General features: G+C 41.1%; 1 protein-coding gene across 1 annotated transcript in view; it reads right to left on the bottom strand.

Moving 5' to 3' along the window:
- The window catches only part of CEP290 (centrosomal protein 290kDa), a 94,605-nt gene that overhangs the window by 63,144 nt on the left and 3,816 nt on the right, over positions 1 to 27,645 (bottom strand). The window contains exons 5-19 of the mRNA XM_015407421.1: positions 26,128 to 26,271; positions 22,597 to 22,650; positions 21,419 to 21,571; positions 19,984 to 20,166; positions 19,549 to 19,638; positions 19,342 to 19,464; positions 14,718 to 14,841; positions 13,862 to 14,034; positions 13,218 to 13,380; positions 9,557 to 9,657; positions 9,392 to 9,479; positions 8,910 to 9,022; positions 6,867 to 6,951; positions 3,745 to 3,887; positions 1,207 to 1,371 (exon numbers count right to left, since the gene is read on the bottom strand). Of these exons, the coding sequence (XP_015262907.1) occupies positions 1,207 to 1,371; positions 3,745 to 3,887; positions 6,867 to 6,951; positions 8,910 to 9,022; positions 9,392 to 9,479; positions 9,557 to 9,657; positions 13,218 to 13,380; positions 13,862 to 14,034; positions 14,718 to 14,841; positions 19,342 to 19,464; positions 19,549 to 19,638; positions 19,984 to 20,166; positions 21,419 to 21,571; positions 22,597 to 22,650; positions 26,128 to 26,271 (1,902 nt within the window). The remainder of the gene's footprint in view (positions 1 to 1,206; positions 1,372 to 3,744; positions 3,888 to 6,866; positions 6,952 to 8,909; positions 9,023 to 9,391; positions 9,480 to 9,556; positions 9,658 to 13,217; positions 13,381 to 13,861; positions 14,035 to 14,717; positions 14,842 to 19,341; positions 19,465 to 19,548; positions 19,639 to 19,983; positions 20,167 to 21,418; positions 21,572 to 22,596; positions 22,651 to 26,127; positions 26,272 to 27,645) is intronic.

The raw sequence follows: 27,645 nt of genomic DNA, 5'->3' as shown, positions 1-27,645 counted from the left end.
CAAGCTATTGATAACTTATCTGCTGAAATTGAACAGTCCTTTAAACTCCTCTCAGTCTACTCCTTACAGCATTCAACCAATAGCCTTTTTCTCTGGCACAGGTTGTGCTTCATAACTACTAGCTATAGATCTCCTGACTGTGCAGTGGGGAGGTACTTGTACATTAATTCAAGAATATTGTTGTTATTATGTCTATATATAACCACCAACATGATTATTGGTATTGCTTAAGCTATGCCAGCATTTAATGGTATTTACAGCTATTGCTGATGTTACCCCCTCCTCTTGATTATTAGATTGATTGTTTTACTAGATTTCATGACAATGGCTGAGACCATTCATTGCGCTTATTTTTATACTCCTCATTGGAGCCATTTTGCTTTATGTATGTATTCAATGATTGCCAACAGCTCTCTCTTTATCGCTCCTCGCCTCAACATGATAAAGATCAGACTTCCCTCTTAGCTACAAATTACAACAATAAAAGGGATTTTCACCTTAAAAACAAAAGGAATGACATGTAGGAGGGCAGTGCTGACTGCGTGGCAAACCCGCACGAGGGCACTGTTCTCCTGGCTGTTCTCCTGGAAAAATTGGGAACCTAGCTACTTGCACAAGGCGGATGCAATATAGGAGCAATGTTGTCGGCTTTTGTGAGGCAGGCCCGAAAGTGGTAACATTGTTCCTGCATGGAGGACACGTCTGCTGATATGCTAAATTCATCATGTGATGCTACCTTGGCAACAAGGATTTCACATTAAAACATTAAACAATAAAAAAAGGGATGACATGTAGGAAAGCAGTCCAGGAATCCCCTGGCTGGAGGTTGGGAGCTGAAATGCTTATACGTCATGAGAGGCCGAGATGGAATCTGTTTACTGCTAACTACGCAGTGAGTTAGCCTTGAGAAAGGCAGATAACAGAGAGCTTGCCTGAGAGAACGAGAACACACACACACACACACACACACACACAAACATTCCTTTAGGATGCTCTAATGCTTGAAGGGGGGGAAAATGTGTATAAAATAAAAGCTTGAAGCCGAGAGGTTTCAGTCAGTTCCTGACAGTTCCTGCAAGCTTGTCTCCTGTCGTCTTTGTGTCGCCTGCACCCCACACCCTAACGAGCAGCACCGCACCTTATGTTCTTGGTTTCACATTATTACCAGGGTTCCCTTTGAAGCTTAGATCAAGTTGGCATACCTACCTTTGCATTCGCTTTGGCTAGCTGGTTTGAAAAGTCTACTGCCTCTTTTCGAGATTCTCTCAGCTCCTTCCGTAGTTCTTCATTGCGTCCTGTAAGTTGATCAACCTGGGTCTTCAGATGCAAGCTGGCATCAAAGACTCCTTCTATATTCTTTATTTCAATTGCCTGTTAACAATTCATTCACAAGAAAATTAATGCTCTCCATAAAGCTATATTTACACAGGCTGAAAACATGATTACTTATCATTTGTCCAGATCGCTTCATTAATATTATTAATCAGATTTTTTTTAAAAAAAGAATACACAATTGGCAAGATTAACAGAAATGGTATAGTACAGAAAATCACAGAATAAGTTTAAAATGACAAATACAGACCAAAAAAAATTGCAAAGGATAATCATAAAACTGCTTCGCATTTATATAGCACTTTTGCACATTCTAATAATTTCACAAACATTATCTGGCAATAGTATTTACAAAACAAATGACAATTTCGTACACCCTCAGCTAAAAATATATGCCCCCTGCATTATTGCATCAACAATCCCAGTTAAACAGTTAAGTCTGGTTACCTATGACATACAAATGCAGGTTAACCAGAGTTAGTTTTCCTCCCACTAGCCAGGATCCTAAACCACAGTTAGAATCCCTGTTAATAGGGGAAAATAAACAGTGCAATCCTATGCAGAGTTCCTTAATTTGCTCCATTGGCTTAGACCAGAGTAATTCTGTATAGGATTGCTGTGTCACTGATTAACACAGACACACATTTCTGGGCATTAGAAAGAAGAGGAAGGAGAAGGAAAAAAGCTGTGCATGCCCAATCAGTAGCCAGGTTAGTGCATTTTCCCTTAACTACAGCTACACCTGATATCCAAATGCAGCTAGAATCAACCATCAACAATTCACAAAACATTGTAAGATAAAAGTATTATCACTGGGCACCAACTTTGACATCCTGGCTAGCAGATGCCAGACAGACGTACACAAGAGAAAAAGCTCTCTCCATTGTAGTAAGCCCAATTGAACTCTGAATGGAAACAGAGAGAATCTCTGAAGGAGGTTTTAACTGACAGGCAGGTTCACATGTGTGCAAACAGATACTCAGTCAGATACTTCAGGTACTCAATTCACGCTTTAAAGGAGAGAATCAGTCATTTGCTTGGAATGGAATAGGCAGCTAGTGTAATTTGGGGTAGATGTGTTTCCTTAGATTTGGATCTAAGAGCAACCACAAGTTATGACCCTGCTTCTTTAGGAGAAATGCAACTTCACTCAGAGCCAGTGCAATGAACATGATGTTGGACTAATATCTGGACTCTAATCCCCATTCTGCCATGCAGCATGCTTGGATGCTTGGGTCAGTAACTCTCTCAAGCTAACCATGGAATATAGTGAAGATAAAACAGAGGAAGGGAAAACAACATATGCTGCTCTGAGCTCCGAGGAGGAGAAGGAGAAAAGATTGGATTTAGACCCCGCCCTTCACTACCCAAAGGAGTCTCAGAGCGGCTTACAAACTCCTTTCCCTTCCCCTCTTCACAACAGACACCCTGTGAGGTAAGTGGGGCTGAGAGAGCTCTTGACAGAAACGGCTCTTTTTCAAGAACAGCTGTGCCAGAACTATGGCTTGGCCAAGGTTATCCAGCCAGGTGCAAGTGGAAGAGTAGGGAATCAAAAGGCAGGATAAAAGCATACTGGACAGATTCAGAACAGCTATTTAACAATTTTATTCAATGGATTGATTTGGAGTGGGTTGATACGCAGGGAGTATCCCAACCTCCTCCCCCTATGTATCACTGGCTAGGGAGGCGAACGCTGCATCATTACTAGTAGGCAATGGGAGGCAGGGATGGGTCTGCTGTTGTCACAGCTGCTATACCACATAGGCACACAGCTTCTCAGTACTAGTGGAAACTTGTGAGAGCACAGTGTGATGATGTAACTTGCCAGCACTGAGTTTCATTAGCCACTAAGAAGCTGTCTACCTGCATGGTGCCACAGCCATGGCCAATTTACATCTCCCATTTATCTTCTTAAGGAATAAGCTGAGAGCGAGTTGTCTAAAGCCTCCCCACAAAGCAAGATGAAAAACAAGAATTCCCTGATTTATAGCCCAGTCTCCTAGCCAATACACTATTACCAGTTTTTTATTGTTAACTCCAAATGCTTCTGTTAAAGTAACCATACTGGTTCTAGAAATAAAGTTTATAAGCACCTTGCAGGTGCCAAGTCACTATAGGACATCATCTAATCACAATTTGAAGTTTGCAACAACAAAGGCGAGAGTGAAAGTATAACTCCTAGGATCCTGAAAACTGCCTGCAGAAACCCCCGATCTTTATTGATGTCTTTCTCAGCACTGCATGTTCCTCACCTCAATTTAAAATACTATTCAAGTCTTTTATAAATACTTAATAAAGATACAATTCCCCCAACCAGCGCATCTTCATTTGTATTTTGACCTATCACATTTTGTACAGAAGAGAGTGAAAGTGAAATCCCTTTAATAATCAAATAAGTGAAATAAAACTTACGTTTACTAATCGTTCCAGACTTGGGATCATAAGAGCAGTTTCTCCATCTTTCACACTAGTATCTTTCTGCATGTCCTTTATAGCTTGCAGAATTTCTTTCATGCCTTGCTCAAGCTGCTTGTTTTCATCTGCTAATTCTTTTACTGTAATTCAATGGTTTATATTTTACAATTTCAAACAAATTTGGAGCAGACAGACAGAAATTAATGTGATCTTATACTATACTCTATGCTCATTCTGTCACAGTTATGGCCAGAAATACTGTTGATGGACTTGACCAAAAAAGATAATAGAAGATGCCACTATCCACAAGGACAAAACTAGCCTGGCCTCCCAGCTAAAACATGACAAAAGGGACTTTAGAGATCCAGAACAGAATAGCCTTGGAGAGGAGCAAGAAAACATAGTAACATAATTGTGTGGCCTTTTATAGATTAGAAGCTATATAACTTATCAATAGATGCTGTTTGTTAAGGCCCAGGTGTAGAGAGCATTTGAGAATGTCCAAGTTCACAAAACTAAAGATATGATTCAAAGATGGGTGTGCTAGTTGAGGGCCAAAAAGATATTCATATGTATGAGAAACTGGCAATCACTGCTTTTGTATAGACCTTAGGATAAAAGTTAGCAAGAATGAATGAACAGTTGTTATATAATATTTTAAAAAGACATTACAAATATAAATTACCTTATGGCTTCAAGCACCATATAACGTTGTGCCAAAAATGTGCACCCTTAATAGGCTTGCCAAGTCCCCCCAGGGGGCGGGGGAACCCCCGCCCCAGAGACCCGTTCCCCGCCGCTGGCGGATCGGGCCCCGGGGGGAACCCCACCCCGACGTGCGCGTCAGCCGGAAGTGACGTGATGACGCCAGGCATGCTGGGGGCGGTGCCACGGTCATCCGAGGGAAAACTGTATGGTTTTCCCTCAGATGGTTGTGGCCCCGCCCCCAGCGTGCCCGGTGTCGTCACGTCACTTCTGGGTGACGTGCGTGCGACGCACACGTGCCAGCCACCCTCCAGCGGGGAGTTCCCCGCTCCGGCAAAATTTTGACTTGGCAACCCTAACCCTTTACCAGGGAACTGTTAGCTCTTGGCCCAGTCTGCATTTGCTATGTAAAGCTGTTCCGTGCTGCTGTGGCACCAGCTTCCCATTTGGCTCAGTATAAAGCTCTCCTCTGTCTGCATCAGGACGCAAGTTGTTTAGGGAGAGCGCAAGAGAGAGGGGGTAGGAGCAGCCTTCCAGGGGCACCGGCAGGGCACTGCACTATGCTGCACTGCGGGGAGGAAATGGCACCTGCGATCCCCCCCCCCAAAGTAAAAGGGGTGATATGGCAGAGGGAGAGGCGGGGGGGGCAGGAAAAATAGAATGAGCTGGCTAAAAAACACAAAACACCCAGCAGTTGCCAGGCAGGGCACTCTGGAGACTGCCCCAGGAAATAACAAATGGGTCAGGGGTGGGCATGCTTCCAATGCCCCCTCCCCCAATACAATTGCAGAAAAATGTTCCCTGGCTGCTTTTAAACACAGAGGACTAGATTTTCAGCTAACTTGTTTCCTTTGTGACAATTTGCATATCTCCTTAGAAAAGGGGGGGGGAGAGAATTTGACTCCAGTTGTCTGCTTTTTGCTCAAAATGGCTCAACAGTGGGGAGGAGCAGTTGTACCACCTTAAAACCACAGTCAGATAAGGTGGTGAGACACTGTAGTGACCTCGGAGTGATCACTAAATGGCAATAAAATGATGCAGACATATGATGCTGAGATGAAACAATAGGAGAGTGGATGCGGCATGAAATGTGGACAGAGATTTGTGAGATGATGTGAGATCATTTGCACAACGGTGGGAAATACCAATGCAGATTGGACCCTTGTTAGGAGATGAAGTTAAAACACTATAAATAAGCAAAGTTGAATTGATTGAGAGCTTTATTTTGGGGGTAAGAAAATTTTATGGAAACATGAAATTACTCTCCTTTGATTATCTGTGTAACAATTATGGATACTATAATGTTTTCTGGATTTAGCCAATGTTAAGATTGTTCTTATTAAAGCATGACTACAGAAGATGCTCTAATAGAATTTACTTGTGTACTATATTTGTAATGAACCTGAAATGTTACTGGGATGTACCTCTGGCTAGGAGTTAAATGATCTGATACAGGAAAACTAAGTAGATGCTTAGAGCATCTGCATGCTGATATTCAAATCTATCCTGAGTAATTAAAAACAATTCTTGCAGAAGGAACTTTAAAAGTTAAGGACTTTTAGGTAAAATGGAAACACGTGCAGAGCTGGAACTCAGTCAATTAAAAATCAATCAAATACTGACAATTAAAATTCACTTTAGGGTTGCCAGCCTCCAGGTAGTGTCAACACAAAAGAAACTGTGTATTATCCATTACACAGTTTCTTTTGTGTTGACAGTTTCTTACTGTGTATTTTCCCTTTTGTTTTAGCCTCCAGGTAGTGGCTGGAGATCTCACACTATTATGACTCCTATCCAAGCAACAGAGGTCAGCTTACCTGGAGAAAATGGCAGCTTTTGAAGGTGGACTCTATGGCATTATACCCCTCCAAACCCCACCGTCCTCAGGCTCCACCCCCAAAATCTCCAGGTATTTCCCAACCTGGACCTGGCAGCCCTAATTCACTTCCTATTTTTTGCCCATGAACAATTACTGTTACTTTGCTTTGGGAGGTTTCTTTTTTTAAACTGAAACTATACGCTTACTCTTTTGTTCCAAGATAAAAGTCAAAGAGGAAAAACCATTCATAATTATAGAGCTCTCATCTGTCATTGTTACAAATTTGTTGCAATTACTATAATTTTAAAGTAAGTTTAATTATTTCACAATAACAAGTTACACATAATTGAGGTTGATGATTTTGTTCTGAAAAAGCAATGCTGTAAAAATACCGATCAAATAGCCAACACTACTAAGTGTCTTAATTCAGAAAATCTTATTTTTTGACTCTTTAAAATCAAGGGTTTTACTAATGACTAAATGTCAAGTCCACAAATAAGTTGTAAGATTGATATATTTAGGCAAGATCATTTTTTATTTTTGTGATCTATAAACCATTGCATCATTTCATATAATACCATTAATTTCTGCTTACATTTGGACTGAAATTTGGCTATTATGGTCCTGTTTTGTTCCAAATCTTTCTCTCGTTCATTTAATTCTTTTGCAAGATAGTTGTTCTGTCAACAAAAATGGAAAGTTTGTAAAAATGTATTCTCAAAAATTTCTAACATTCTTAGTAAACTATAAACAGAAGAGAAACTAAAGAAACATTAATCATAGATATGAGGTCAATTTCCAGTGGTTTAGAACAGAACATTGTCTAAATGAAGCATATAGATTAGTTTTGCAATAAAGGTGAAATACCACAAGTCCCACAGTATTAGATCCAATTACATTACCACATACTTTCATTTCAAATACCTGTCATTATATGCTCATTGTGAAGAACAAGCAGTAATTAGTATGCTCATTCACTTATTGAAGCATTTCAACATGTAAAGCTTTGATGTTATATATTCCTTACCATACACCTGTAAATGCATACATCCGTAAATGCATATTTTATAATGCTGCAGATAGATTATTTCCATGTAATACTGTCAGCGCCATGTCTGTTCTACTAAGCAACCATTTTACTAAGATGCACCAAGACTGGTATCAGTATGCCCATTCCTAAACATTTATAGGCCCACCCCGCTAATTTCAGTATCAAAGTAATTGATAATTTGTCCACCTTTCACAAGTTCTCACATCTTTAACTCAGTATTTTGTGCATGTATAATCAATTACACATTCTAAAATATGTCACATACCATAATTCTAACTATAAATTCACCAAAATCTCCTCACCTCTGACCTAAGCAAAATTAATTCATTCTTCAGCTTCCTTATGAGACTCTCAACTGGATCTATCTGAAATACATTCACTGTCTGGCCACAATCAAGGTCTTTTTCCAAGTGTTCTACAAGCCACGATTCTGGAAAATATATCTGGTCTTTACCCATGACTGGCAAATCAGTTCTCAAATCCACTAACTTCATTTCAGAACTGTCCTCCTCAATGCTCAGCAGGACTTTCTGTAATATATAGGATGACACCGGCTTTTCAGTAGAAAGAGGAAGACTACCTTATCATCTAGAGGCAATTGCGGAAGAGGATGTTCTGGCATATGGGCAGGAGAAGTGTTTTCGGTTCCTTTCACCTGCCTTTCCTGCCTCTGGATCAAGTGTTCTTTATTAGGCCTTTGGTTGGTTTTAAAAGAAAATAGTAACTCTGTGCATCTACTAGTAGATCTGACTTATCATTACTAATTTATGTAAAGTTGTACTTAATGACTTCATGACCTGAAGCCCTGGAGAAATGTACAATGCACTGACTGTAAAAGCCTTGGAACCATCACCATTATCCTTTTCTTAGATCTCTGCACTGAATCAAACTGTAATAAAAAGAACAGACCCATTCATTCTCCCAAGGCATATAAACTTTGAAATCCTCCTCTTATTTTCAGCATCTTAATTTAGTTAATAAGATGTACTTTAACAGTAGCTTGGTTTGTATAACAGTGCATGTTTACTCAGAAGTAAATCCCAGAGTCTTCTGTGAGGTTAGTCCCAGGTAAGTAGACATGGAACTGCAGCCTAAGCAGACTTCGAAGGACTATTTGTTGAACTGCTAGAAAGAACAGCAGTTTGTGTAACCCAGAAAGGGAAGCATACTTCTAAAAGATTATCATCCTGTCTTTGTATGTATCTCAGAGGATGCTTGCCTCACTTCTTCTTGCCTGGCATATAGAGCACAATTAAGACTGCTACATTTGGGACACCCTGAATTAAGTTCCAGTCCACTGTGATGTATAGATGTAACCATCAGGGCAAATCAGAGGATTTTTTCCTTCCCACACAAACAAGGATTCTGAACCTCCGTTTTAATCTAATTTAGAATCCCCATTTGTGTGAGAGAAAAGCAAACTCCAGTTTGCACAGATGCAACAAAGTCTGTTTGTACTCATTAATGTTTGAATGCAGCCATTATTCTGTTTTATATAACATTTTATACAAAACCACCAGTGGTATTTCCACTTTTACAAAAATGAAAATGAAATCTACAAGGAATGGAAGCAATATTAGACTTTACCTTTGCTTTTACCTCATCAATGTCAACAGTACTCATAAAGTCAGATTTCCCCTTTTTCGTCTTCAACTCATCAGTGAAGCTATCAGTAAGCTGTAGATCATCAGAATCCAACCCTAGTTTAAAATCACAGGAGAGAAGATATCAAGGGGGGCTCCTCAAAATAAAACAACATTTCAGCAGTAGAAACCTCCTAAGGAGATCTTGTATTGAATCAACCATTTTGCATATCTTCCAGGAAAATTCTGCAATAGTCTTTCAAGGTCTGTTATTATAGACGAAAACACATTGCATTCATGACAACATCAGAGAGATTTGTGAAAGACTCTTTATAATGTTTAATCTTCAATTTCACCAAGAGTTTTCTCAGAGGCATCTGAGGATGAAAGAAATTAATGGCTACTATTCTAGAATCTTCAACAGTTTGTTGCAAAGCACCAAACACATTTAAAACAGCTTTTTCAAAAGCCATAAAGCCAACCTACCTAAAGTCGCAGCTCTTCTTCCTTTCTCCTGAGCCATTTTACGAATCTGTTGTTTCAAGGAAACTCTTTCTTCTTCTAGTCTTTCAATCTGCAATGTATTTCAGTGTTGGTTGCTTCTCTGCAGAACTTCATTTCATAGAAAACAGTATGAAATTTATCCCTTACCTCTTTCAGTAGGACTTGGTTCTCAGCCTTATACTGCTGCTGTTTTAGTACTTTGCTGTTTTTAAATTCAGTTAAATCAATCATTGTCTTTGGATCAAGACCTGAAATGTAATATACAGAATAAAAGTGATCAACATTTATTTAGTTTACTAGGAATATTCCCATTTGGATGGCAGACCAAAGAATGTAGACGAGAGCAGAAGAACTCCTGGCTCTTCCATTTTTTTTTAACTAGATTTTTTTTTAATCAATAATAAGATCAAAACCATGGGCATAGAAGGATAATATTGCTTTCATCCAGGAAATAGCAAAATCATCCACACTTGCAGGATATGAAGTCATAAAAATGCCTTACAGGTCAAACCACTGATCTATCCTACCCAGGACCATCTACTCCAACAAGGAAAAGTTCTCTAAGATCTGCAAACACTGTTACTTACAGGCCATTTAATGGAAAATGCCGAGGATTGAGCCTGGAACCTTCTACACTGACCTATAATCCATCTTCTTCAGACATAGAAGTCAACTTTCTTGCTATGTTCTGAAACCTCCACAGTGCACTTCACAATCTGTACTTTTGAGCTTATTAATGCTTCAAGATTCTTTCCAGCACTGGCGGGTAAAAAATGGCTCTCCATACTGCTTCAGCAGTGGCAATGCAATTCACTTATTAAGAATAAAGTTTGAGTCCAGTGACACCTTTAAGACCATCAAAACTTTATTCAAATCAAACAAAGGAAGCTTTTGAAAATACCTGGTCAAAATTTTATACTTGGGTTGGAAATTATGACAATTTAAAAACATGATATAATTAAGATTTGAGAAAAAGATATTAATAACATCTTAATATCCTGTAAAAGTGATATAAAGACTTAATGAGTACTATGGATAAGGCTAAACTATTAGTTAAGATTTGAAATGTTTACCCCATATTTTTATATCTATGTTTTGTCTGTGTTATTTACGCAATAAAGAAATAATATTTTAAAAACCCAAAAACTTTATTCAAGGTTAGGGATGTACAAAAAATGTATCTTTCGGGTTCAGGTATATCGAACCCAAGAAAATATCAGTGTTTCCCAATATTCCTGAATCCCAGTATGGGTATGGTATACGGATTCGGTAAATATTTGGGAGTGCCAAATTTTTCCGACTCCATTATACCCTGTGGGGACCATTATAGTCATCTGTGGGTTTCTGGGGCTCTGTAGGGGTTATTTAGATGCACCAAATTTACAGCATAGCTGCTGGTCCATCCCCTCAAAAAATCCACCAAATTTCAAAAAGATTGGACCAGGGGTTTTGCAAGCTGCAGCTGAACTCTGAAGGCATTTAAAAGGCTCACAGTCCCTTTAAATGCCTTCTCCAAGTCATGCTTCACCCAGAAGGTGCTTAAAAGGACTGCAATCCCTTTAAACATCCTTTAACGCCAGCTATCCAGTGGTCCTGAAAAATCCCGAATCCAAATTTTCAGGATTTTCTGGTTTTGGCCATATTGAATAGCCGGATAAATACCTCAGCTAATGCCTGGCTGAAAAAATACCTGCAAATACCATTAAGGTGTTTTTCTGGTAGTTTTGGCTCAGTTTATACTGTGCGCACACCCCTATTCAAGGTATAAGCTTTTATGTGCAAACACTCTCCTTCGGATACAATGAAATGGAAGTTACCAGTCCATATATATAGCTAGAGGGTGACCAGTAAATTAGCATACAACATAATGAACATGTTTAACAAATGCAAGGACCAGGCAGGAAAAACACGCTTAGTTTATATAGCTACCATTTGTTTGGGTTTAATTCTGGGGGGAAACATAGTGAAGGAAATAAATGTCAAAATTGGAGATTGATGGGCCGATGTATCCTTAATTGTGGATTGCTGAGAGTAATTAACTGAGACCCTGCCATTACACTCCATCCCTCTCCTCTCAAGCATGGAGTCGACCTTACAGCAGCATCTTCTTTGAAGCGGGGCAACTGGATGTGTAGAGTACCTCCCATTCCCAGATCAGAGAAATACATTCCAATCTACCATTCCAAATTACATTACATTCTATTATTCATTACATTACAATCTACTATTCCAAATAAGAAATAAAGAGGATGTATGGCCCTTCTGGGGATTGGTGAGAATACAGATGTAAGGACTGGATGAGGTTAGCACATGCAGTGAGATTAAAAACCAATATCCCTGTTATGTCCTGGGGATTTCATTCTTCTGAGTGTTGTAATAACTTGCAACTCAGCTATTTCCCTTTCTAGGCTGTTCCTGAAGTTCCTTTGCTGCCATATACACCCAGACAACACAATCAGTGGACCTAACAACATCAACTACACCATCTCAGACTTATTCACATGCTCATCTTCTAACATTGTACATGCCATTAAATGCCAACAATGTCCTTCAGTTCTCTACACAGGGTAAATAGGTTAAACCCTATGCCAAAGGATACATTGACACAAATCTGACATTAAGAATCACAACACTGAGAAACCTGTAAGAGAATAGTTCAACCTTCCAGGAAATTCAGTGGGTGACCTCAGATCCAGTTTGATGTAGTGGTTAGGAGCATGGACTCTAATATGGAAGAACCAGGTTTGATTCCCCACTCCTCCACATAAAGCTGCTGGTGTGACCTTGGGTCAGTCACAGTTCTTTCAGAGCTGTTCTGGAAAGAGCAGAGCGGTTCTCAAAAGAGCTCCCTCAGCCCCACCTACCTCACAGGGTGTCTGTTGTGGGGAGGGGAAGGGAAAAGAGATTGTAAACCACTCTGAGACTCCTCTGGGTAGTGAAAGGCGGGGTATAAATCCAATTTCCTCTTCTTCTTCTTTAAAGTAGCTGTTGTGTTGCAAAGCATATACCTTGAATAAAACTTATTGGTCTTAAAGGTGCCACTGGACTAAAACTTTGTTCTGCCGCTTCAGACCAACATGGCTACCCCACCTGAATCCACTTATTTAGAAGTACTTCTACTCATCCTCTCCCAGCCCCGTCATGCGGAAAAAGGCAAAAGAAATATTTGTCATGAAAACAACATGCTGAGCAGACCCAATAGAACAATTGTTGGTGTTTTTAAAAAAGAACTCTGGGAACCCCTAGTAACATGGTGGGGAATGGCTGTCACAGGCGACCAGGGCAGGAGAAATGCAGAAAAACCAACCTACCTTATGGAAGTGCCATTGTTCCTGCACTTAACTGGCAGCTGCAACAGCAATGATAAAGCCCCAGGAAATTTTTGCCATTTGGAAGATCCCCAAATAGAAATAAAGACTGCAAACTAATAAGCCTCTTAGTAACTACAAAGGCTTGCACTCAAGGTATTTCCATTTCTCTTTCTAGGTCTAGTTCTTCTTACTATATTGGAGGCCATTTCAGTTTTCACTGACGTGTGATGGTGCAGGAAACTGCTTCAGAAGTTATCTGTGAACTTCAACACTGCAGTGTGTTCTGCTAAATTTGTTCTATCTATAGTGTATATGAACAGCTTGTTGACAATGTTAACTTGGGAAGAACTGATCAACCCTACATTCCAAGTCCACTAAAGAAACTGAATTGACTTTTTAACGGGATAAAATAAGAACAGCTAGTTAAGTCCAGTTAAGAGGGCTATTTCAGTGCCAATGATCAATTACATATCTGCAAGATTTAATGAAATACATACCTAGTCGTTCCCTAAGATCTTCATTTTCATCAAGAAAATCATTGATTTTGAGTTCAAGTTTGTTGACGTCTTTAATTAATGTCTGAATTTCACGATCTCTTACTCTAATTTGCTTTTTTAAATCTTTTATTTCAGCAATAGCATCTTCCAGACCATATATACCCTTAAAAAAAAGAAAGGAATAAATTGTATAACACCAAATTTATCTTCAGTGCTTGACAGTTTGTAGTCCTGCCTGCTTATCCCATCTCAGTAAATAGTTTTAATAGTTTCCAGACTTCAGTATATTATAATCATCAGCAAATCCAACATGGAAGGGAGCTATGAGGAAAAGCCCACGGGCTGTATGAGCATGGTTTGGCAGTGTAGTACCTGACATTTTGCCAGCAGCTATGACTAGCATCCTCAGAGGTATAACACAGAAGGAGTACTCTCTGTGTCAAGGTGAGAAGAAAAATGGTAGGCAGGTAATTTATATCTACTCAGGAAGGTGGGGTAGGGCTGAATCATTATCTTGTAGGACTTCCCCAGGCTGTGACATGCTAATGGAGGAGCTTTCTTGAGGATATTCTTTTGCATATGGATTGGCTATTGAAATTCTAATCTTATCTGTAGTGCTATTTTATAAGATTAGAATTATATACCGTTTCATAATCCCTCATTCTCTTCAGAGTCTCAATAAGTTCTTTATCCTTCTCCTTTGCATCTATTTCTGCAAGTTCGGCTACTCTCTCAGCTTCCTTAGTTTTTTGTTCCAGCTTATATAGTTTTTCTTGCATTTCTCCAATAGAATCCTTTAGAGTGAATGATGGCAGACCTAAAAATACAATCAAAATACTTAAGAAACTTGGCATTATTAATTTTTAAAGAAACTGTACAATGCCTTCTGTGAGGAAGGCTCATAGATTATGGCATATGTTCTAAAATGTTCCATAAGGCCTATAAAAGGAAAGCAAAAGAATTATACATTTAAAAGGGCTACAAGACGTATCCTTCTGGATGGTGCAAACATACATTAAACTGAAACGGAATCACAGGAGATGAGTTCCCACTTTCTCAGAAAAGAATTTCCTTTCTTATGTTAGGTAAAGGTTTCCCTTGCTCGAAAGCTAGTCAAATCCGTTTCCAAGCCAAAGAGCCGGTGCTGTCCAAAGACATTTCCATGGTCATGTGACCGGCATGATTAGACACCGAGGCGCATGGAATGCTGTTACCTTCCCACCAAAGCGGTACCTATTAATTTACTTACAATGTCTTGCTTTCGAACTGCTAGGTTGGCAGGAGCTGGGGCCAGAGACGGGAGCTCACTCCGTCATGTGGCACTCGGGTCTCGAATTGCTGAACTACCGACCTTCTGGTCTGCAGCTCAGCGTCCTAACTATTTGAGTTCATATTAAGCAAACTTCTGTCTTTATCAACTTTAAACTCTGATTTAAAATCTAATGATATATTTTACTTTCATATGGCTAATATTGTATGAAATATGAAAACCCAAATTGCCTTTATCTTTTTGGAGTTCTCTCTTCAGGTCCTCAATGATCAAAGTATTCTTTTCCATCTCCTTTGTGTACTCTTCCACTTGCTCACTGAGCAGTTTGATGTGGCTGTCTCGCTCTTGCACACCCTGCAGCAAAAAAGAAGTATAACTGTGTACTTCATTAACACCACACATGGCTTACTATAAATAGAGAAAGAACAATAAAAAACAGAAGTACTTACAACACAGAGTTCAGATATTATCTAGAAGGATAAGGCAAAGCAGCAAAAAGTAAAACAGAAAAGTAAAAATATACATTTTGCAACATTGCACAATAAAACAACTTCCTTCAAACTCGGGTCATAGGTACACCTACATCTTGCAGTATCATTTGTATCCTAAGCAAACTGCCTCATATATTTTTCAAACAGAAGAATGTTGCATAATCTCATGAATTGCATGTATAACTCATCATAAAGTAATAAGAGCCACAGTTACTTACACCACACAATGAATATCCTCACACACCTTCAAAAACTTATTTTTACATTGCCTCTTGAAAACAAATGAAGGGGCCCAAACAAACTTCAGTGAGGACAGTCTCAGAAGACGAAAGCTCTTGCTCTCAGTATTGGGCACAAGGTACTACAAGAGAAACTTGCCTAAGGACCTAAGCCAGCCTAGGGTGCATGTACGGAGCTGGACTGGCACTAAACTGAGGAATGTCCCCTTTCAGCTGTAGCCCAACACTACTTCCAATTGAAATGCTGTCCCTAGGGGTGGGGGAACCCAAAGCAACAAGAATGAGCATTACTGTAAGATCTGCAGTGGGTTTGTGGGGGGAATTGGTGGACTCTGTGAAAGTGCCCTTTAGCTATTGGAAAACTGCTTGGATCACTGTGATGCTGAAAAGTATTGCTAAGTAATGTCTAATCCAATCTATACCTTTTCTGCTGTTATCTTCTTGATTTAGTTGTCTTTACGATGGTGCACATTTTCTAAGTGTGTCTATATAAATTCTACTTAAGTCAAGGATTGGAATGGGGATAGTGCAAATCATGAATAGAAGGAATCAGTACAACATATGAAAACCCACAAAAACTTGGCAGGGGGGAATATCATTTTCCCTCCCCCATTAATTCCTCTTTCCTTTCCCTTTCTTCTGCTTCCTTCTCTTGTTCCCATACAAAAGTCAACCTACCTTTATCTGCTCTTCTGTCTTCACTCCCCTCCTCCAGCAGCCAGTGCCTAGGAAAACTATGGCACAGTTGTGTGGTGCCACCCACTGGGCTAGGTCCATTTGCTTGGCAGGGGACCCTCAAAGAATTGCAGAGAGGCACACCCCTTTCTCTGTATCCTCCTCCCCACATTATTTTTCCTTTCCCTACTTCTGGCAACCCCCATATCCTCTCCACTTCCCTGCCTCATTCTTTCCTCCTCAGCCTGACTTTTATCTGCCTCCAATCTTCAGCTATATTAATTATTTATTTACTTCATCATACCCCACATATCTCCACAGTGGGAAGCAAAGCAGCTTACATCATTCTCCTCTTTTCCTTTTTATCTTTCCAATAAGCCTGTGAGGTAGGTTATGCTGAAATCTGTGACAGGCACAACATTATCTTGCGAACTTCTATGGTAGACTGGTGACTTAAACCCGAGTCTCCCAGAGTCTTTGAAGCTCTAGCCGCTGCACCACACTGGCCTTAACAGGGTGGCTGCTGTTGAACAGTGGCAAGCAGCCAGGCTTAGGTGAGTGATGCAGTCGGGTGGTGTCGAGTCACCCAGTGGTTGCTGCCAGGCCTCCCTCAAGGCCCAGAACAGCTCTACAAAGGGCCCTGCCCCCTACCCCTGCCTATTACTGACAAAAACCAAGCCTAGAATCCTGTGGCTGCCTGGCACCTGCCACTGACGACTTCTGTTTTTAAGAAACTACAGACATTCCTTTTATCATTTGGGTTTCTTAAAAAAAAAAACCTAATGCATTCTTTTTTAAGTTTCAGATTTTTCTGCAAGCTTGGGTCATTTTTTTAGGTTTGTAGAAAGAGCTGTCTTGTCTATTTACAGTTCCAATCACCATATGTAAGCATCCTCAGATTTGGCCAGCTTCACTATTAGACTATACAAGTGGGAACTGCAAGGACTTACAGGAGGTATCTAATTTCCCCCTTCCCCACTATTTCCTCTTTGTTTGGTGTAGTGGTTAAGTGCGCAGACTCTAATCTGGGAGAACCAGGTTTGATTCCCCACTCCTCCACTTGCACCTGCTGGATGACCTTGGGCAAGCAGTAGTTCTGATAAGAGCTGTTCTTGAAAAAGAGCAGTTTTTGTCAGAGCTCCCTCAGCCCCACCTACCACACAGGGTGTCTGTTGTGGCGAGGGGAAGGGAAAGGAGTTTGTAAGCCGCTTTGAGACTCCTTTGGGTAGTGAAGGGTGGGGTATAAATCCAATCTCTTCTTCTTCTTTCCCTTTCCTGAAAGCCCCCATAGCCTCTCCCCTTTTCCTGCTTCCTTCTCCCCTTTTAGAGTTGCTAATCTCCAGGAGGCGCTTGGAGATCTCCTGGAATCACTACAAATCTCCCAACTACAGAGATCATTTCCCCTTAAGGTTGCCAGCTCCAGACTGGGAAATTCTTGGTGATTTGGGGGTGGACCCTTGGGAGGGGAAGGTTCAGGGAGGAAAGTGACCTCTTCAGTGTATAATACCATAGGGGAACTGATCTCTGTCATCCAGAAATAAGTTGTAATTCCAGGTGATCTCCATGCTCCACCTGGAGGCTGGCAACCCTAGTTCTCCTGGAGGAAATGGCTGCTTTGGAGAGTGGAGTCTCTGGCATTATACCCCTATGAGGTCCCCCCATTCTCAACCCCCCCTCCCCAGTCCCCCTGAAACTTCTAGGAATTTCCTAACCTGGAGTTGGACTATCTCCTTCCCATCCAACAGCCAACCTACCTTTATCTGCCCCTCATTCTTAAGCTTTCCCTCTAAGCCCCTCCCCCTTTGGCAGCCTCTACCTAGGAAACCTTTGGCCCAGTTGTGTAGTGCTGGCCATTATACCCTTCTGATGACCCTCCCCTCTTCAAACTCCACCCTCCCCAGGCTTCCCCCCAAATTTCTAGGAATTTCCCAGCCTCCTTCCCTCCTCTTCGCAATCCCCATATCCTCTCCTTGCCTCATTCTTGCCTTCTCAGCCATTCACCAACCTACCTTTTATCTGCCTCCCATTATTTACTTAATTTATACCCCATCCCCACCAATGGCAGTGGCTCTCCCAACCACACTACCACTTCTCCCCCACAGCAATGGCAGCAACTCTCATGGCCACCCACCTGCTCTCCCCCTCCAGCAACAGCAGTGGCTCTCTTGAGAACCCATAGCTACTCAGGAGAGGCAGGGCTGGTAGCAGCAGAATTTGTTTGTGGGGAGAGGGATTTTTAAAAATCATTTTTAGTAAGAACTACCCTAGTACTTCTTAAATATGGTGATGGTTTCAAAAGGAAAAGCTCTGTATATATGCATTGTGCAGGGGCAGAGTTAAGCTCAAAGTCCTAATTTTGCTCAGATTGCTGACAAAGGAACGGATACAAATTACTGTTTCCTATAAAGTGAACATGCGATAGAAATGAAGTGACATGGGACAGGGAGATGTGTTTGAACCCAAGAAGAAGAATGGTGGGGTAAGAATCAGACAGGAGTGGTACAGCACATAGTATGCATGAGTGAAGACATACTGAAGATGTATTAAGAGCATTATGAGAGCCAGGCACACATGTTAAAAAATGCTTTCAGCTGATAAAATGTAAGTCCGTTTACAAATGCAATGCAATTGTATGAACAACTGACCACACAACAAAACAATTAAGAAGTCCGTTAAAGAAGCTACTCTGATTCAGTTTTCCAGCCTGAACTCTACCTCTTTCACAATCTTTGCTCTGGCATTTTCCGAGAGCTGCAGAGTACTATTGGACCAGGACTCCTGTACTCATGATGTTATAGTTTTTTAATGGAAACACTGCACGTACACATTGCTTTCCAATTAAAACTGTGAAGTATGATGCTCCAGAACAACTTTCCTGAGAGTACATGGATGAAGAGACATGCTAAATGTTCAAAGTGTTACAATTCTAGTGAAAGTATGGCTAAAGTCAAGTCCAGTAGCACCTTAGAGACCAACAAGATTTTCAGCATATAAGCTTTTGGGAGCCAAAGGTCCCTTTGTCAGACACCACCTGACAAAGGGGGCTTTGACTCTTGAAATCTTACACCCTGAAATTTTTGTTGGGTCTCTAAGGCGCTACTGGGCTCAAATCTTCTACTGCAGACCAGCACAGCTAATCTCTGAAATGAGTGACAATACAATACAAAGGCTCCCCCTTTGACTCCCAAAATGAGAGTGCTAATTTCATCCTTCACGTTTTCAAGATGAGTAAAAATTATAGAATCCTTTGGAGACTGCAAACATATTCAAAATACTATAATAGTGATGCGAAAAGTATCTGGACATGTAATCTCTACAACTCACTTCCGTGTTGTCAGAATACAGACTAAGTGTTCCTTTTCCTCACTGCGCTGGACCTTGTGGCCACATAAGTAACCACAAACACATGCAATATTTCTGTTATGTGCTTACTGGCCAGAAAACAGTACCTGTTGTAGTGCCATGACACTGCTCTTGTCAGCATCAAGTTGTGCCATTTTCAGCTTCTCTTTCAGAGTCAACAGCATTTGCTGATATTCAGCAATTTCATCATCTTTGGAAGCTAACATTTCCTGTGAAACAGGAATAAGTGGTCAACAGTATACACGATATGTAATTTGTAACTGTCAGCCAATATAAATCATGCCATGAAGTACCTTCCATTCTTCCACTTTTTCATTTACAGCTGCCATAAGAGGATCATCCTCTTCATTCTTTGCTTTGAGCTGCTCTGCTAGCTCATGCACCTACAAAAGAGGCATTTAAATATGATTCACTGAAATACTAACTATGCAGACATCACAAAGGCTGTACACCCCATGCATTAGCAAGGAATATTTTGCTAGCAATGGTCTATGTCCTCTAGATTAACCTTGAACGGTTTATTTTTAAATTACACTGAACAAAATCTTTACCCCATCAGATGACCTACTGACATCTAGTATGTAAGGTCTAGCAGTCAACCTCCCTCTCAGAAAATTTCATCTCTCTAAATCAGTCCACTGCAGTATCAAAATTTTAAAATAATTTTGTATTGTGAAATGCTTCTACCCATTCTGATGGCAGACATAGAGTAGGCTATGTGAGCTTACCTGCAGTTTATATTGTTCTTTTTCTTTCCTTAGTTGGTCCATAACAATGTCAGATTGCTGCACAATAAGTTTCATTTTATTATACTCATCGGTCATCTTTTCCATTTCCTGCACAGATTCTTCTAGATTCTTCCTCATTTCTTGATTTTGAACCTCTAATTTTTCATTAGCTTCAGTCAAACTCTGCATATTTAAAAAAGTAAAATATTTTATGAATATTTTAGCAATATAATTTTTAAACTGATCAAATATTACAGCATAGCACAAGCTACTAAAACTTCACCCACTACTAACAGTGTACCATGGATTTCAGTGGCACCACAGGAATTAGCACCCTCCTGCTTTTCCCTGCATAAACGCACATAATCCTGCTTTTCCATGCATAAACGCACATAAAAGCAAAACAGGCTGGTGTCATGGTCTTAATTTAACATCTACATGTGCCCCCTTGCCCAGATTGCCCGGCATTATGGGCTGGGGTGTCACCAGTATGCGGATGACACCCAGCTCTAGCTGATGTTGGGCGGTCAGTCTGGCTCCAGATCGGAAGATCTAGACTGGGTGTTAGAAGCCATGGCTGGTTGGCTTAGACTGAGCCAACTGAAGACGGAGGTCCTATGCTTAAGTCGGGGCGGTCCGGGGGTAGGAATCCCACTCCTGACCTTCAATGGGGAGCCATTGGTGCCAGTGCTAGAGGTTAGGAGCTTGGGAGTGCTCCTGGATGCCACCTTAACAATGGAGGCCCAGATAGCAGCCACTGCCAAGTTGGCCTTTTACCATCTTCAGCTGTTCAGGCAGCTGGTTCCCTTCCTCGAACGCAACGAATTAGCAACAGTGATCCATGCAATGGTCACCTCGAGATTAGACTACTGTAATGCTCTCTACATGGGGATGCCCTTGTCGCAGATCCGGAAGCTGCAGCTAGTGCAAAAGGCTACAGCCAGGCTTCTGATGGGTCTTCCCATGAGGGAGCACATCCAGCCTGCCCTGAAGGCATTGCACTGGCTGCCAATAGCACACCGGATTCGCTTCAAGGTGCTGGTTCTTACCTTTAAAGCCCTTTATGGTCAGGGTTCGACTACCTGAGGGACCGCCTTTCCCCATATATACCCCAGAGAGCACTACAGTCAGGGTCACAACATCGACTGGCCCTCCCAGGCCCCAAGGACACCAGGCTGGCTGTGACCAGGGCCAGGGCTTTCTCGGTAGCAGCTCCATACTGGTGGAATGAGCTCCTGGAAGAGATCAAAGCCCTGCAGGACCTTTTACAGTTCTGCAGGGCCTGTAAGATGGAGCTCTTCCACCAGGCTTTCAACTAGGAGCCGCCACCACTACCAACACTGCTACCAACTGCATCCATTCAGCTTAGCCCATAAAGGAGGCTGCATTGGCTTGGAGATATATCCTGCATGTAATAAGATGACTAAAAGTTTACCTGAATTTCATCCAGATATTGTACAAGCTCTAAGTTTTTTTTGGATAACTGTGACCTGTAATCAGAATCTTCTCCCCTTCGTGAAATAAGCGTTTCTTTTTGTGAATCTATTTGTCTCTGATAATCAATTACATCTTGACGAAGTTGCTCATTCTGCACCAAAGAGAGAGAGGGGGGAGAAATCAGAGAGTGAAAATTCTACATGCAAGAAGTCCAGAACAACTGTAACAAAAAAAATTCATGGAATGAATATTTCACCTACATTCACAGGACAAGCTGACGGCACACAAATATTATTAGTACTCCTACCATCTGCTAACTAGCTTGAAATCTCACCTTTTTCTTCATTCGTTTTTTCTTCAAATGAAATAGAGCAGAGTAAGAAAGAAAATTGGGGGGGGGGAGAAGTTTTAACTCAGTAGGCAAGTTTGAAAGGAAAGTAAAATTTTTAATTGAAAGAAGCAGTAACGCTGTGCAAGAAACAGCAAGTCTATTAACATTCTGTTAGGAGTGTTGATGCTGCTACAGAAGGTCAGACCTTAGGGCTAAGGATCTCCTGTGCTATGAGGACCATACTTCCCCTTGTACTAGAACTCAGCCCAAGCACTGGGTCAAATTAATTTGGGGAAATTAAGTCCTCACTTACAGGAAAACAAGACTGGATGCGAAGCACAGAAAGTATTAAGGAAAAAGTAGAAGTACAGCAAAAAAATAACAAGACACAATAAGAAAGCTTGGGAAAGCACACACCTAGAGAAACACAAAACAATGAGAAAGAAATAATTATCACAGAAATATATATATGCAACGAAGAACAACAGCTTGCCAAAAAAACATTCAAATGCTCTAAATTCTTGAGACCGCTCTCTCTCATACACAAATGACTTGGACCAAACCTCATGCATTCGTTTCGCTAGTCTCACACTGCAATTTAATTACTTTGCTTTAGTTTAACAATGTTGAGCAAACTATGGCTTGAAATTGCCCTCCAAACCAAGTTTTAATAGGAACCAGGAATTAAACTGTAGCCTGAAAGGAAAAACAGAACACGTAATTCCATGGATTATGTATTGTATGCCAAACAGCGATTTGGCATTACATCTGAACCAATCCTTTGTGAAGCAAGCATAATCTATCCAAGTATTACACATGCACTGATTCTGTTATTCTTTACTAACCTCTCTTCTCAACTTGCTATTTTCATTTGCTGCATCCTCACATCGAAGAGCAAGCTAGAATGACAAATATATGCTCAATTATATTCTATTTTGTCATCAGTTGGGAGAAAGTAACAAATTCACCATAAAGAAAGCATCCATATTTTCTTGGTATTCCATAAATACACAAAAATAAATAATATAATTGAAAACAATCATTCTAACTAAAAAAAACCCAGATTTTATGATGTCTGGTTTTATTCCAAATCTCTGCTTCCTTAAAGTGGAAGACAGATTCAACTAAACCACTGCCTGCCCTGCAAAGTAACTGAGGAGCAATAATGAGTAGTGCTAAATGATCCAATAATAAGTAATCCCCATTACAGAACAAAATGCACCATGAAGTGAGGATTCCATATTGGTAGAAGAAACCCTAATAAAAAAATACAGCATACTGATACACAAACAGTGCAATATGCAGAGAGGCTCTGGGTGGGTGCCCCGGCCTTGGACACTCAGTGTCAATTTGCTGTGGCGACCTCAGCAGGGTATAATGACACCATATTCTCCAGAGGAACTGATCTCTGCCACCTACAGAACAGTTGTAATTTTGAGTGATCTCCAGCCCTCACCTGGAGATTGGCAACAATGGTTCCCCAGAAGGGAATGGTTGGTTTGGTGGAGTCTATGGCTTTGTACCTGTCCGAGGTCCCACGCCTCCTGAAACCTCACCCTCTCCAGGCTCCATCCCTCACATCTCCAGGAATTTCCCACCTGAAGTTGGCAACCCTATCTCCTTCCCAGCCAATCAGCAACCTACCTTTATTTCCCCCTCACTCTTCAGCTTTCCACCCCCCACACACCTGCAGCCTCTCCCGTGCTCTGAAGCCCTGACTGCTACGTCACATTGGCTGTCACACGGGGGCCACCTCAGCAGCATATAAGGATACTCAGGACTCAGGCAAAGCAGCCAGTGGATAGGGAGACCCTCTGAATGACAGATCAGAGAGCGAACTGATTTTGGAACGTGTGGAATGTTCTAGAGAAGTGCCACCACCATTCGGCTTTTATTTATAAGGGAGATTGTACAACGTAAGAAGAGCCCTGTTGGATCAGACCAATAGTCCATCTGGTCCAGTATCCTGTTTCACACAGTGGCCAATTAGTTCCTCTGGACAGCCAGCAACAGGCTAAGGCCTTTCCCTGATGTTGCCTCCTAGCTCTGGGATTCAGAGGTATAGTGCCTCTGCATATGGAGATTCCCCTCAGTCACCATGGCTAGTAGCCATTGATAGACCTATCCTCCAAGAAACTAATTTAAAGCTGTTTATTCCTGTGGCCATCACTACATCCACATTTTAATCACTCTCTGCGTAAAGTCTGTCCTAAACCTACTGCCCATCAGCTTTATTAGACACCTTCTAGTATTTGGGGAGAGAGAGAAAAAATTACCTTTGTCAGCTGTCTCCATTCCATCCATAATTTTATAAACCGCTGTCATGTCCCCCTCAGTCATCTCTTTTCTAAACTGAAAAGTCCCGTGCCACCACCATTCGGCTTTTATTTATAAGGGAGATTGTACAACGTAAGAAGAGCCCTGTTGGATCAGACCAATAGTCCATCTGGTCCAGTATCCTGTTTCACACAGTGGCCAATTAGTTCCTCTGGACAGCCAGCAACAGGCTAAGGCCTTTCCCTGATGTTGCCTCCTAGCTCTGGGATTCAGAGGTATAGTGCCTCTGCATATGGAGATTCCCCTCAGTCACCATGGCTAGTAGCCATTGATAGACCTATCCTCCAAGAAACTAATTTAAAGCTGTTTATTCCTGTGGCCATCACTACATCCACATTTTAATCACTCTCTGCGTAAAGTCTGTCCTAAACCTACTGCCCATCAGCTTTATTAGACACCTTCTAGTATTTGGGGAGAGAGAGAAAAAATTACCTTTGTCAGCTGTCTCCATTCCATCCATAATTTTATAAACCGCTGTCATGTCCCCCTCAGTCATCTCTTTTCTAAACTGAAAAGTCCCAGACTCTTCAGCCTTTCCTCATAGGGAAGGTGCTCCAGCCCCCTAATCATTTGGTTGCCCTCTTCTGCACTTTTGCCAGCTCTGCAATGTCCTTTTGGAAATACAGTGACCAGAACTGTACACAGTATTCCAAATGAGGCTGCACCATAAATCTATACAGGAGCATTAAAATATTGACTTATTCTCAATACCTTTCCTAACACCCCTAACACAGAGTTTGCCTTTTTCACTGCTGCAACTCACTGGGTGGACACTTTCATTGAGCTATCCACTACGACCCCAAGATCTTTCTCCCTCTCAGTCTCAGCAAGTTCAGAACCCATTCACCCAGTTTGTGGAGGTCCTCTTGGAGCTCTTCACAGTCAGCCTTGGTTTTCACCATCTTCAGTAATTTTGTGTCATCTGTAAACCTGGCCACTATACTACTCACCCCTAAATCCAGATCACTGATGATTAAATAGTACCAGCCCAAATACCAATCCCTGTGGGACCCCAGTGCTTATTTCCCTTCATTGTGAGAACTGTCCATTGATTCCTATTCTTTGCTTCCTGCCATTTAATCACTTTTTAATCCATAAGAGAATCTGTCCTCTTATCCTATGACTGCTAAATTTGCTCAGGAGTCTTTGGTGAGGTATCTCGTCAAAAGCCTTTTGAAAGTCCAGGTATATAATGTCTAGCAGGCGACTGTTGTCTTGTTCACTTTCTCAAAGAACTCCAAAAGGTTGATGACGTAGGACTTCCTTTTGCAGAAGCCATGCTGATTTTCTCTCAGCAGGCTTCGTCCCTCTATGTGCCGACTAACAATTCTGTCTTTGATTATAATTTCTATTAATTTGCCTGGGCAGACAATAGGCTGATGCCTAATTGGCCTGTAATTTCCTAGTCCCCCCCTAGATCCCTTTTTAAAAATTGGTGTAACATTTCTATTCTCAGTCTTCTCTTACAGCCACTGAATTTAGTGATAGTTGATCTACAAACTCATATATGTAACCTATCTCACATCTTGGGCATATGCCATCAGGATCTGGAGACCGATCAGTTTTTAATTTCCCCAGTAGGTCTAAAACTTTAGGTCTGGTCACCTCAATTTGGCTCAGTTCTACAAACTCCCTTCCTGAAAATAGGGGCTGTGGCATGGGTACATGCCCCACAGGCTCCACAGTGAACACAGAAGCAAAAAAGTAATTGTGCTTCTCTGCCACTTCCCATCTTCCTTTAGCAATCCTTTCATTCTTTTGCCATCCAAAGGTCCCACTGCTTCTCTGGCAATTACAGTTCTGCAACCGTTTTATTTTCAGTTTGTGTCATATAAAACATTACAGTACAAATTGAATTGCACAATACACATTCCTATTTTACAGTTTGTCAACACTAGAAAGCTGATAAACTATATTTCTGTTTCAGTCCTATGACAAACTCTTTTGTCATGTTGTTTGTATCCTCAAAATTATTGTTCTAATTCAGTTCCCCACCCGTTTTCACAATTTTACTGCTGCTGTGTTAAAATGCCACTTACCTGTTCATTGTTTTTTTTCTCTTTTTCTAGCTCCTTTTCCATATCTACCAATTCTCTATCTTTTTGCTCCAGCTGTTTTTCCAGCTGACGAATCTCATCACGCAAAAAACGAGTATCGCGGCCACCAGCAGATCGTTGAGCTATCTTAAAATGATGTTGAAATAAAATTTCATTAATTGGTTTCCAAGAGAAGTATGCAGGATGCACATTGAATTATTTTACTCAGCAAGTCAGAGTATTCATGGGGACTAAAAAATGCCTTGCAGTGTTTTAAGCACAAAGTTTGGAGAAAAGATCAAAAAGTCCAGCTGTTCACTTGAGTCCCTCCATGCCAATCACTGAATTGCAACCAAAATGTATATAACTTAAATATCTCAATGTGTAAGTTTTAAAAATATCCACTAATTTAATCCAGAGATTCTACTGTAAATACACAGTGCTTTCAGTTTGGTGTAGTGGTTAAGTGCGCGGACTCTAATCTGGGAGAACCGGGTTTGATTCCCCCACTCCTCCACTTGCATCTGGCTGGATGACCTTGGGCAAGCCATAATTCTGGCACAGCTGTTCTTGTAAAAGAGCAGTCTCTGTCAGAGTTCTCTCAGTCCCACCTACCTCACAGGGTGCCTGTTGTGGGGAGGGGAAGGGAAAAGAGTTTGTAAGCCACTCTGAGACACCTTTGGGTAGTGAAGGGCGGGATATAAATCCAATCTCTTCTTCTCTTCTTCTTCTTCTTTCAAAATACATTGCAATAATGCATACTTTATCTTATTCACTATACTATCTCCTACTTTATATCTAGCATCATTCAAACCTGCAAGAAAATCTGAGACCGACTTCTCAGTCAACAACTAATTTAAGTGAATTTTTTGTGTTTGCAATAGGAAAGTGTTTTTATGGTATCTTCATTCTATAGACAACACATTTGATCCACTTGAGAATGTGATAAAACTCTAACTAAACATCACCACTAACTGCAACTTCAAACGATGTAAGTTGTAAGGCATCACAGGCACAAAGCATATTGAGTACAGGCTTACCAAGTACTTACCGTGATTCGGCGGGGGACACATACATTTTCCCAGGACCATTCCCGCGTGGACAACAGACGCGCTGCACCATGCTGTCACCAGGAAGTGATGCCGGGCAACGCTCTGGCAATGGGGCTGGAAACTCGATGGTACCATCGCATTTTCAGCCCCATTGTCAGAGCGTCGCCCAGCGTCACTTCCTGGCAATGGCATGGTGCGTTACAGGGAGGAATGTTCCAGCCGGGGAGCATGTGTCCCCCGCCGGATCGCGGTAAGTACTTGGGAACCCTAATTGAGTACCAGTGATTTCAGTGGACCATTTATTGTTAGGATTAAAGATTAAGAATGAGGAATCACTGCTTGATCATATTCTTACAGATCTCAGGTTGTAATCGAGCAGTTTATCTAAAAACAAAAAATAAGGTCCACCTTTCTATTTGGGTAGAAATGTGGCACAGACATGTTTTAAATAAATAAACGAGTGCAGAAG

This window comes from Gekko japonicus, unplaced genomic scaffold (assembly GCF_001447785.1).
Source record: "Gekko japonicus isolate JY-2015 unplaced genomic scaffold, Gekko_japonicus_V1.1 scaffold3137, whole genome shotgun sequence".
Taxonomy (NCBI): domain Eukaryota; kingdom Metazoa; phylum Chordata; class Lepidosauria; order Squamata; family Gekkonidae; genus Gekko; species Gekko japonicus.
This window is presented reverse-complemented; position numbering and strand designations above follow the sequence as displayed.